Genomic DNA, 12,703 nt, shown 5'->3' with positions numbered 1-12,703 from the left:
ACTGGAGAGTGGCAAATGTTGTTCCTCTGTTCAAGAAAGGGAATAGGAATGACCCTAGTAATTATAGGCCAGTTAGTCTTACTTCAGTGGTCGGGAAGATAATGGAAAAGGTCCTGAAGGATAGGATTTATGACCATTTGGAAAGATGCAGCTTAATCCGGGATAGTCAACACGGATTCGTGAAGGGTAGGTCTTGCCTCACAAATTTGATTGAATTCTTTGAGGAGGTAACTAAGTGTGTAGATGAAGGTAGAGCAGTTGATGTCGTATACATGGATTTTAGTAAGGTGTTTGATAAGGTTCCCCGTGGTTGGCTCATGAAGAAAGTAAGGAGGTGTGGGATAGAGGGAAATTTGGCCAATTGGATAAGTAACTGGCTATCACATAGAAGACAGAGGGTGGTGGTGGTGGATGTAAAATTTTCAGACTGGAGACCAGTTACCAGCGGTGTACCACAGGGATCAGTGCTGGGTCCTCTGCTATTTGTGATTTTTAATCAATGACTTGGAGGAGGGGACTGAAGGGTGAGTCAGTAAATTTGCTGATGGCACCAAGATTGGTGGAGTAGTGGATGAGGTGGAGGGCTGTTGTCGGCTGCAACGAGACATTGAGAGGATGCAGAGCTGGGCCCAAAAATGGCAGATGGTGTTTAACACTGATAAGTGCGAGGTGATTGATTTTGGTAGAAAAAAGTTGAATGCAGATTACAGGGTCAACGGCAGGGTTCTGAGGAATGTGGAGGAACAGAGAGATCTTGGGGTTCATGTCCGCAGATCTCTGAAGGTTGCCACACAAGTGGATAGAGCCGTGAAGAAGGCTTATAGTGTGTTGGCGTTTATTAACAGGGGGCTTGAGTTTAAGAGCAGCAGGGTTATGCTGCAACTATACATGACCCTGGTGAGACTACATTTGGAGTATTGTGTGCAGTTCTGGTCACCTCATTATAGGAAGGATGTGGAAGCATTGGAAAGGGTGCAAAGGAGATTTACCAGGGTGCTGCCTGGTTTTCAGGTTAGGTCTTATGAGGAAAGGTTGAGGGACCTAAGGCTTTTCTCTTTGGAGCGGAGGAGGATGAGAGGTGACTTAATAGAGGTTTATAAGATAATGAGGGGGATAGATAGAGTGGACGTTCAGAGACTATTTTCTTGGGTGGATGTAGCTGTTACAAGGTAGCATAACTATAAGATTCAGGGTGGGAGATATAGGAGGGATGTCCGAGGTTGGTTCTTTACTCAGAGAGTGGTTACGGTGTGGAATGGTTTGCCTGCTGTGATAGTGGAGTCGGACACTTTAGGAACTTTCAAGGGGTTATTGGATAGGCACATGGAGCACACCAGGGAATGGGATAGATTGATCTTGGTTTCAGACAATGCTCAGCACAACATCGAGGGCCGAAGGGCCTGTTCTGTGCTGTACTGTTCTATGTTCTATGCATCAAAAGCAGCTAAGTGCTTTCACTTCCTCTTTTTCACAGCAGGAAGCACTTAGCTGCTTTTGTTTAGGTGGTTTGTGTGTGAACAAAGAACAAAGAAAAGTACAGCACAGGAACAAGCCCTTCGGCCCTCCAAGCCTGCGCCGACCATGCTGCCCGTCTCAACTAAAATCTTCTGCACTTCCGGGGTCCATATCCCTCTATTCCCATCCTATTCATGTATTTGTCAAGATGCTCCTTAAACGTCATTATCGTCCCTGTTTCCATCACCTCCCCCGGCAGCGAGTTCCTTGCACCCACTACCCACTGTGTAAAAAAACTTGCCTCGTATATCTCCTCAAAACCTTGCCCCCCGCACCTTAAACCCCTAAGTAATTGACCCCTCTACCCTGGGAAAAAGTCTCTGACTATCCACTGTCTATGCCCCTCATAACTTTGTCGACCACTATCAGGTCGCCCTTCAAGCTCCATCATTCCAGTGAGAGCAAACAGAGTTTATTCAACCATGTGTATTTATACATGTGGGTGTGTGTGTGCATGTGTGTATCCGTGTTTATAAATATTGCGGTTAGTATTTGAAGCCGGGGAATGGAGATGCATTCAAGCGTGATGGGAAAGATGGATCAACCATCCACCAAGCACCAGTCTCTGGAGTAATATAACTTTCAATCACTGGTTAATGGAATGTATTGCTGTGTGAAGTTGAATGCAAGATTTGCATTCAAACATGTCAAGGGATCTGATGTCCTTTGAAAAGTACTGGACTTTCAAGGAAGTCTCTGACACTTGTACCAGCTGCTGCTTTAAACACTTTTGGCTGAGGCAGCAGATGTAAGGGAGGGGTAAACAAAAATGCAGTGTTTTTTCACTCAACTGCCTGGACTGTTCTTCAGCTTTCAAGCAGTGGTCTCTGATGGGGGTCTCTGTTGGCGGTCTCTGTTGGGAGGGGGAGGGGGGTGTTCTTGGGGGGGGGGGCGCAGTGAGGTGCAGAGCCAGCATTGTGGGAGGCATTCCAATGGAATTTGTGGGGCACCACTGACACCCTTGACCCACCACAGGGTCCACTGCATCAGAGCCACACTTGGGAAAATTTGCACCAATTCCCTTCAGGAGGATTTCCCACTGTGGAAATCAGTGTATAATTGGGGGGTTGGGAGGGGGGAGGAGGGAGTTTGGGGGGAGGGGGCAGGGGTGGTGGAGACTCAGCTTCTAGCCCGTCAGTCAGATCCTCCCGTCCTCCCATACCACGGGGCGTGTATTTCGCCACCGCTGGCAGGGTCCCGGATTGGAGCCCGGCACCGATCCCGTTTTTCAACCGACGCTCCATACTCTGCCAAATGGGAAAAAGCTACTGGCATCGGGCAGTGGAGAATCTACCCCTATAATCTGCTCAATTCAATGAGGTTGACTCTCTGACGTCTAAGTGAAAGGACATGAAATCTTTTCCAATCTTCATACTTTTAGCACAATTTTCTTCCGTCGCAATAGCCAATGTGTTAACTTGCGGTAAGATGTTGATTGATGAGTTTGTGCAACCTTTGGTCACCCTAAGGTGTCCAGAAACCTACCACTTGTATATTAAATGGGTTTTGAATTGTTTTTTTTTAATAAACAATTTTAATGAGGTATTTTTGGCATTACAAACAACAACAGTATAAAAACAATGTACAAAGAACACGAAACATAGTGCAAACACCGACACCCATCCCGCCAAGACCCGCCTAATTGACCCCCTATTCTTTTAAAAAATATATATATTTATTCAGAATTTTAACACAAATCTTCACCCTTACAAACAACCCCCCCCCCCCCCGTTACAAAAAGAAAGAAAGCACACACAGCAAGACATGAACATGGTAAATCGATATATTACAGAGCTTTGTACTTTGGATTCCTCCCGTACATGTCAGTTTTCCAGATCCTTCATGTATTTTCTTGCTCAAATACCCCCCAAATAACCCCCCCTTCCCCCTCCCTCCCTCCTCCCCCCCCCCGCACGCAAGACATCCCCCCCCCCTCCCCTCCCCCCCTGGGTTGCTGCTGCTGCTGACCGACCTTCATCTAACGCTCCGCGAGATAGTCTAGGAACGGTTGCCACCGCCTGTCGAACCCCTGCGCAGACCCTCTCAAGGCAAACTTTATCCTCTCCAGCTTGATAAACCCTGCCATATCATTTATCCAGGCCCCCACGCTGGGGGGCTTCGCCTCCTTCCACATTAGTAAGATCCTTTGCCGGGCTACTAGGGACGCAAAGGCCAGAATGCCAGCCTCTTTCGCCACCTGCACTCCCGGCTCGTCCACTACTCCAAATAGTGCTAGCCCTCAGCTTGACTTGACCCGGACTTTCACCACCTTAGATACTGTTCCCGCAACTCCCCTCCAGAACCCCTCCAGTGCCGGGCATGACCAAAACATATGGACATGGTTCGCCGGACTTCCTGAGCACCTCCCACATCTGTCCTCCACCCCCAAAGAACCTACTCAGCCTCGCCCCCATCATATGCGCTCTGTGAACTACCTTAAACTGTATCAGGCTAAGCCTGGCACACGAGGAAGCGGAATTAACCCTACTTAGGGCATCAGCCCACAGCCCCTCCTCAATCTCCTCCCCCAGCTCTTCTTCCCATTTACCTTTCAGCTCTTCTACCAAAGCCTCCCCCTCTTCTGACCCCCTATTCTACACTACCCTAACCCACCCCCCCCACCCCCGCCCCCCGCTGATGATTAATTCTCTGCGAAGAAGTCGATGAATGGCTGCCACCTCCGGGCGAACCCTAACAGTGACCCTCTCAAGGCGAACTTAATCTTCTCTAGCCGAGAAAGCTAGCCATGTCCGATAGCCAGGCCTCCAACTTTGGGGGCTTTGTGTCCCTCCAAGCTAGCAGTATCCGTCTCCTGGCTACCAGGGAAGCAAAGGCCAGAACATCTGCCTCTTTCTCCTCCCGGATTCCCGGGTCTTCTGACAACCCAAAAATCGCCACCTCTGGACTCATTGCCACCCTTGTTTTCAATACTCTGGGCATGATGTCCGCAAACCCCTGCCAAATCCCCTAAGTTTTGGATGCACCCAGAATATGTGGACATGGTTCGCTGGTCCTCCCGTACATTTTACACACCTGTCCTCCACCCCAAAGAATCGACTCATCCGGGCCACTGTCATGTGGGCCCGATGGACCACCTTGAATTGGACCAAGCTGAACCTGGCACTTGTTGCAGTCACATTTACTCTGCTCAATGCGTCCGCCCATTAGCCATCCTCCATCTCACCACCAAGCTCCTCCTCCCACTTACGCTTCAGCTCCTCGATTTGCGTCTCCTCCGCCCCCAAGAGAACATTCGGGGCTGTTTAGCACAGAGCTAAATCGATGGCTTTGAAAGCAGACCAAGGCAGGCCAGCAGCACGGTTCAATTCCCGTACCAGCCTCCCTGAACAAGCGCCGGAATGTGGCGACTAGGGGCTTTTCACAGTAACTTCATTGAAGCCTACTTGTGACAATAAGCGATTTTCATTTTTCATTTTCATTTTCATGAGTCCTTTGTAGATGTCCGAGACGCTCCCCTCTCCCACCCATCCCCTAGACACTACCCTGGCCTGGATCCTTAGTGGCAGGAGTGGGAAGGATGATACCAGCCTGCGCAGAGAGCCCCACACCTGTAAATATCTAAATTCGTTCCCCTTTGCCAAGCCAAACTTCTCCTCCAGCGCCCTCAAGCTAGGGAAGCTCCCCTCTAAGAACAGGTCCCCCATCCTCTCAATTCCAGCCCTTCGACAAACTCAAAACCCCCCATCCAAGCTCCCCGGGGCAAACCGGTGATTGTCACATATTGGGGATCAGACCGATGCTCGCACTGCTCCAACGTACCTCCTCCACTGACCCCAGATCCTCAAGGCCGTCACCACCATGGGGCTGGTGGAGTACCTTACCGGCGGGAACGGTAGAGGTGCCGTTATCAATGCCTCCAAGCTGGTGCCCCTACATGAAGCTGCCTCCATCCGCTCCCAAACCGCCCCCAGCCTCCACCACCCACTTCCTTATCATGGCTATGTTAGCCGCCCAGTAATAATTACTGAAATTTGGAAGGGCAAGCCCCCCCTCCCCCCGATTCCGCTTGAGCATCACCTTCTTTACTCGCGGGGACTTACCCGCCCACACAAAGCCCAGGATGATTTTGTTGACCCTCTTAAAAAAAGGACCGCGGGATGAAAATTGGGAGACACTGAAATACAAATAAAAATTTCGGTAGGACTGTCATTTTGACCATATGCACTTTCCCAGCCAGTGACAGCGGGAGAGCATCCCATCTCCGAAACTCACCCTTTATCTGTTCAACCAACTGGGACAAGTTCAACTTGTGTAACCGGCCCCAGTCGCGTGTCCCTTGTATCCCTAAGTACCTAAAACTGTCCCCCACTAACCTAAACGGCAGCTCCCTCAGCCAACCCTCCTGACCCCTCGCCTGGACTACCAACATCTCACTCTTTGTCATATTCAGTTTATACCCTGAAAACCAGCCAAATTCCCCCCAAATCGCCATAATTTCACCCATCCCTGCCCCTGGATCTGATACGTATAAGAGCAGGTTGTCCGCGTACAGCGAGACGCTATGTTCCACCCCCACCCCCCCGAACCAGCCCCTTGAAGCTCTCAGAGCAATCGCCAGCGGCTCTATAGCTAACGCAAACAGCAGTGGGGAGAGGGGGCACCCCTGTCTTGTCCCCCGGTACAGACTAAAATAGTCCAAGGTCGTCCTGTTTGTCCTTACACTAACCTCCGGGGCCTGGTATAACAGGCTGACCCAGTCGATAAAGCCTCTACCGAACCAAAATCGTCCCAGCACCTCCCATAAATAGTCCCACTCCACCCGGTCGAACGCAATTTCCGCATCCATTGCCACAACTACCTCAACCTCCTTACTTGCCGGGGGCATCATAATCACATTGGGCAGCCTTTTTATATTGGCCACCAACTGCCTGCCCTTGACAAACCTGGTTTGATCTTCCATAATCATATCCGGCACACAATCTTCAATCCTGGAGGCCAAAACTTTGGCCAGCAACTTGGTGACCACATTAAGCAGTGAGATTGGCCTGTATGACCTGCAAAGCTCCGGGTTCTTGTCCCACTTTAATATCAACAAAATAGTGGCCTGTGACATCGTCGGGGGCAGCACCCCTCTATCCCTTGCCCCATTGAAAACCTTGACCAGCAACGACCCTAAAACCCCTGAGAACTTCTTATAGAATTCCACCGTATACCCGTCCGGCCCCGGGGCTTTACCCAACTGCATTGCCTTCAAGCCCTCAACTATTTCTTCGGCCCTAATCGAGGCCCCCAGCCCATTTACCAGCTCCCTACCGACCCTTGGGAAGGTCAGTCCGTCCAAAAAGCGTCTCATCCCCGCAGGCCCCATGGGGGGTTCCGAACAATAGAGCCTACTATAAAAGTCCCTGAACGCCCTGTTTAGCCCTGCCAAGTCCCCTACCAAATTCCCATCTCCATCAACCACCCTCTCTATTTCCCTGGCCGCCTCTCTCTTCCTTAGCTGCTGTGCCAGCATTCTGCTGGCCTTCTTCCCATGTTCGTAAAATGCACCCCTCGCCTTTCTAAGCTGCTCCATAGCCTTACCTGTGGACAGCACCCCAAACTCCGCCTGCAGCCTCCGACGTTCCCTTAAGAGCTCCACCCCCGGGTCACCGCATATCCCCTGTCTATCTGTAAGATCTCCTTAACCAGTCGGTCCATTTCTGCCCTATCCGTCCTGTCCCTATGAACCCGGATCGAAATCAGCTCCCTCTCAACTCTGCCTTCAGCGCCTCCCAGACCACCGCTGCTGAGACTTCCCCCGTGTTATTAACCTGCAGGTAGTTCTGCATGCACTTCCTCAGCCTTTCGCACACTGCCTCGTCCGCCAACAAGCCCACATCCAACCTCCATTGCGGGCGCTGGAAGTTCTCCTCACTGACCTGCAGTTCCACCCAGTGTGGGGCATGATCCGAAATAGAGATGGCGAGTACCCCGAGTCCACCACCCCCGCCTGTAAATCCCTGCTCAAAATGAAAAAGTCAATCCGGGAATAAACCTTGTGAACATGCGAATAAAAAGAAAACTCCTTCTCCGTCGGCTGCCTAAACCTCCATGGGTCGCCCCTCCGCATCTGTTCCATGAACCCTATCAGTTCCTTTGCCACTGCTGGCACCCTCCCCGTTTTCTAACACGACCGGTCCAGGCCGGGGTCGATGACTGTATTAAAATCCCCTCCCATAACCAACTTATGCGAGTCCAGGTCAGATATCTTCCCCAGCACCCTCTTTATAAATTCCACGTCCCAGTTTGGCGGGTACACGTTAACCAAGACTACCTTCCTCCCCTCCAGCTTACCGCTAACCATGACATAACGGCCCCCCCCATCCGGGACTATGCTACCCACCTGAAATTGCACCCGTTTGTTGATCAAAATCGCCACCCCTGTAGACTTGGTGTCCAGCCCCGAATGAAAGACTTGACTGACCCAACCCTTCCTTTGCCTGACTTGATCCGCCACTTTCAGGTGTGTGTCCTGTAGCATTACCACGTCCGACCTTCAGAGCCCTCCGATGCGCGAACACACGTGCCCTCTTGAACGGCCCATTCAACTCTCTGACATTCCAGGTGATCAGCCTAGTTGAGTGGCACCGTGCCCCCCCCCCTCCGCTGATCAGCCATCCCCTTTCCTGGGCCTGCCTCCAGCCCATGTGCCACGCCTCCATCGGCCCGCCTCCTGGCAGCCCACACCCCCGACCTCCTCTCTGTCCCGAAACCTAAGTCCCTCCCTCGTCAGCAGAGTAACCCCCCCCTCCCCTGCCCTCAGCAACACCACTTTGTAACCTAACCCCTGCCATAGATTAAATATATACACCCCCCCCACTGTGCTTCCGTAGACTAGCTCACCCAGCTAACCTGGTGGCCCTCGCCTCCGGCGCCAAGAAGTCTCCCACCTATTGTTCACCCACTCCCCTCGCCCCCCGCCCATCGAAACCACTCCCCTCATCAAACCAACCCCAAACAATCGCCCAATTACCATAAGAGATGATCCCAAAATGAAAAACCCGCAAAGAACCCCACCAATAGTGCAAATCAAAGTAATAAAAAGTAAAAAGCCCCACCTGACTCCCCGACCAAAACACCGAAAACCCATAGAAACCGAATAACTTTTACTTCCCCCTTCTTCAACCAAACTCAAATGCAGAAGATAAACGACAATCAAAACGTATAAACACCACTCAAAAAAGTTACAACTTAAAACAAAACGTTTTCAGTTCAGCACCAGCCTTTTTTTCTTGGCAAAGTCCATCGCGTCTTCGGGCAACTCATAATAATGGTGCTGGTCCTTGTGCGTAACCCAGAGACTCGCCGTGTATTATAAGCCCAAATTTCACCATCTTCTTGAACAGGATCGCCTTAACTTGATTGAAGCCTGCCCTCCTTCTGGCCACCTCCACACTCAGATCCTGATAAACACGCAAAATGCTATTGTCCCATTTGCAGCTCCGCGTACACTTGGCCCACTGGGGAACATATTCATTGTCCAAAAACCTGTGGAACCGGACCACCATCGCCCTTGGGGGGGTCCCCCGGCCGCGGCTTCCTCGCCCCCTCCCCCAGAAGCTTCTAAAACATACTCGCCAGAAACGCGCCAGCATCAGTCCCCTCCGGGACACCGACAATTCTTAAGTTCTGTTGGCGAGCTCTATACTCCAGGTCTTCTACTTTCTCCAGCAACCTTTTTTGCTGATCCTTCAGCATCCCCACCTCCAGTTCAACCACCATTTGGTGCTCTTCCTGGTCCGCCAGCTCTTTCTCCAGCTTCTGAATCATCCGATCCTGGGCATCCAGCCTGCGCTCCAGCCGATCGATCGATTCCTTTATCGGATCAAGACAGTCCCGATTCTGCCTAGCAAAGCCCTTTTGGATGACCTGCAGCAGCTCCTCCGTTGGTGGTTGGGCCGTCACAGCAGTGGTCCGAACAACAGCCATATTGTCTTCAGCCGCAACTTCCACCCAGCCCTTGCTTATCTATGGGCGTTGAATTGTGTGCATGTGATTTGACTGGAGATTTGCCTGTACTTCTAGTCACATCGAAGCAGGTTGAAGCTGTGATTTTTCAATTGGAGATTTTCTGTTAGTAGAACTTTGCAAGCTTATAAATACTAGGCTTCTATTTTATCCTTCACTGCCTGGCTCCCTGATAGAGTCAGAAAATGTTTTCTTTTCCGGACTAATTTCATTAAATGACTCTCTTTTTTTTTTCCAGCTTGCCATTCTGGAACCTTTAAGGCAACTCAAAACAGTGAGCTATGCACCCCTTGCCCTGCCAACAGCAGGTCCTTAACTGAGGCAGCCAGTGTGTGTTCCTGTCGTATCGGATATTACAGAGCTGACTTTGACTCGCCTGAGATGCCTTGTACAAGTGAGTAGAAACCTGACACCACATGTATGGAATGCTGCAATTCCTAATTATGAGTTTGTTAACCTACAAGGTTCTCTGCCTCTTCATTAAGGATTAGGTTTGTTGTGACAAGTAAATGCTATTAAACAAATTCAACGTTTTTCTTTCAAGTAATAATTGATCTGTTTATCTGTTGATTTCTCTGTTCTCAGGATTCCTGAGTGGAAGTGAGGTGGGGGGTGGGGGGGGGGAGGGGGGGGGGGGGGAAGAGCAATTTCTCCTCATATTTACTCAAGAATCACAGAAGAAAGTGGTCCTGTTGTGCTCACACTGTTGTCATTGTGAATGTGGTTCTGTTATCAAACTTAAACATCTGACAATACAGTTGCAGAATTTCCCCTTCCAAAAGGGCTGTGCCAGAGAGCATTTTGAACTGTGTAACATTTAGGCATAAAGTTGGTTAGCTCGAGGCCTATCAGTAGGAACAGAAGAGGTAAGTGACTATCACACGTTATTAAGCTATAGAAACTAGAAGCACGGGTAGGCCATTCAGCCCTTCGAGCCTGCTCCACAATTCCAGGTGATCATGGCTGATCCACGATCTCAATGCCAAATTCCCTCTTTCTTCCCATTACCTTAGATGCCATTAAAATCTAAAAATGATCTATCTCTTTCTTGAATACATTCAGTGACTTGGCCTCCACAGCCTTCTGTGGTAGAGAATTCCACAGGTTTACTACCATTTGAGTAAAGAAATGTTTCCTAATCTCAGTCCTAAATGGTCTACCTGGAGCTGAGACTGTGTCTGGTTCTAGATTCCCCAACCACAGAAAACATCCTCCCTACATCTAGTCTGTCCAGCACTTTTAGAATTGTATATGTTTCAATCAGATCTCCTCTCATCCGTCTAAATTCTAGTGAATACAGGCCCATTAAACCAATCTCCTCATAGGACAGTCCCGCCAACTCTGCTATCGACCGGGTGAATCTCTGCAGCATTCCCTTTATGTCAAGTATATGCTTTCTTAGGTAAGTAAAGTAAAGTTGCCATAGTCCCAGATGACCATAGGCTGCTTTCCCCTTTGAGGAGGAGAGCTGACTGGTGGTGATGTTGAAGTCAATATTTTCCTGCTTCTGGACTGTAGTAGAAAGATTCAACAATGCTCGTTAAGGCAAAATAACAAGGCTTTATTTACGAAGAGACTGCATGCGGTAATGGCTGAAACTTGAGGTCAGAGAGCAGTTAGTACAACTGCTGATTCCTTCCCAAGTCCGTGCTTTCACAGAGAATCAGCTCAGTATTTATACATTATCATTATCAGGATTGTGTGACGACAGCTTAGTCAGGAATTCGATCAGAAGTACAAACATAAGCAATATCATAAAACAGACCTAATCTTGCTGACCTTCTCATACCATTATCTTGTCCTTGGAGGGAACATTAAAAGGTCGGAGGAGACTTATTCCTCCCTGACCTTAACTTGTCTTATTCATATGGCCCTGGGTTATGACGAGTTAGTCTTATCAGGAGTTGCCGAGGACAGATATTTTTGAATGGCTTGACCTTCTCTGATCTTATTCAGACTTCAAGTTATGCGGAGTTGGCCTTATCAGTCTTGAAGGGGTCTGGAATGGTTAGGGCAGCATTTCTTACAGGGGTCTGGTGAACTGGAATGAGTAGGTCAGCTTTTCTTACATTGCATCAAACATTTTGACCAGTCTTCCCATTGACCAGTTTTCCCATCATGCCATTTCTTTATTCGTACCATATCACAGTGACTTAACCTGAGGATCACCACACCTCAGGTGAGGGGCAATGTTGAGAAGGGAGGGCCTTCATGCATGAATAACATCAGTCGTACGGGACCTATCTTAGGTTGGGAGATCAAAACTGCACACAGTACTCCTGGTGTGGTCCCACCAGACCCTGTATAACTGCAGTAGGATAACTCTACTTCTGAACTCAAATCCTCTTGCAATGAAGGCCAACAAACATGGACAGGATGGGTATAGAAGGATACGGCACTTGGAAGTGCTGTGGGTTTGGGCCAAGGGTGGTATCATGACCGGTACAGGCATGGAGGGCTGAAGGGCCTGCTCATGTTCTGTTTTGGTTTTTGTTCTTTGTTCTATTTGGCTTCCTAATTGCTTGATCTACCTGCCTCTCCATTTTAATTGACTGGTGTACATCTACACTTCCCATTATATCACCATTGAAATAATACTCACCCTTTCTGTTTTTCACACCAAAGCGTGCAACTTCACATTTAGCCACTCGGGTGATTCAACGACCATGGCCCGACACCAAGGCCGTTAAATCGCGCCTAATATTTTACCCCCTTTCGCATGTGTTTTCATTTTGCCCACTAATCTCTTATGAAGGATCTTATCAAAAACCTTCTGAAAGTTCAAATGCACTACATCCACTGAACCTCCCTTATCAATTCTTCTGGTTACATCCTCAAAATCCCCAGTAATTCGTTAAGCATGATTTGCCTTTCATAAACCCATGCTGGCTTTGTCCAATCCCATTAATGCTTTCCAAATATTCTGTTAGCCTGGGCTGGATTCTCAGATTCTGTGGCTATGTCCGGAGGATGCGTCTGGTCTTACGACCGAAGTATCCACGCTGCCCCCGGAACGATGCTCTGCCCGGTGGGGGGCTAGCGGCCGCGCCACGTAAAGCCCCTGGCTTCACTTGTCGATACGGACGCAAAATGGCCGGTTCTGTGGCCGCACATGTATACGGTGGCGACCTGCAGCAGCCGCACCGTACAACATGGCGCCGGCTGTGTGCGGACCAGGCCTGCCATATACTGCCCCCCTGTATTCCCCCCTCGCCAC

General features: G+C 49.6%; 1 protein-coding gene across 3 annotated transcripts in view; it reads left to right on the top strand.

The window, feature by feature from the left end:
• Positions 1-12,703, top strand: part of LOC140390075 (ephrin type-B receptor 1) — a 741,967-nt gene that overhangs the window by 467,650 nt on the left and 261,614 nt on the right. For all 3 annotated transcript variants that reach the window (XM_072474951.1, XM_072474953.1, XM_072474952.1), the window contains exon 4: positions 9,725-9,880. In XM_072474951.1, coding sequence (XP_072331052.1) covers positions 9,725-9,880 — 156 coding nt within the window. The remainder of the gene's footprint in view (positions 1-9,724; positions 9,881-12,703) is intronic.

This window comes from Scyliorhinus torazame, chromosome 14, assembly GCF_047496885.1.
Source record: "Scyliorhinus torazame isolate Kashiwa2021f chromosome 14, sScyTor2.1, whole genome shotgun sequence".
Taxonomy (NCBI): domain Eukaryota; kingdom Metazoa; phylum Chordata; class Chondrichthyes; order Carcharhiniformes; family Scyliorhinidae; genus Scyliorhinus; species Scyliorhinus torazame.
This window is presented reverse-complemented; position numbering and strand designations above follow the sequence as displayed.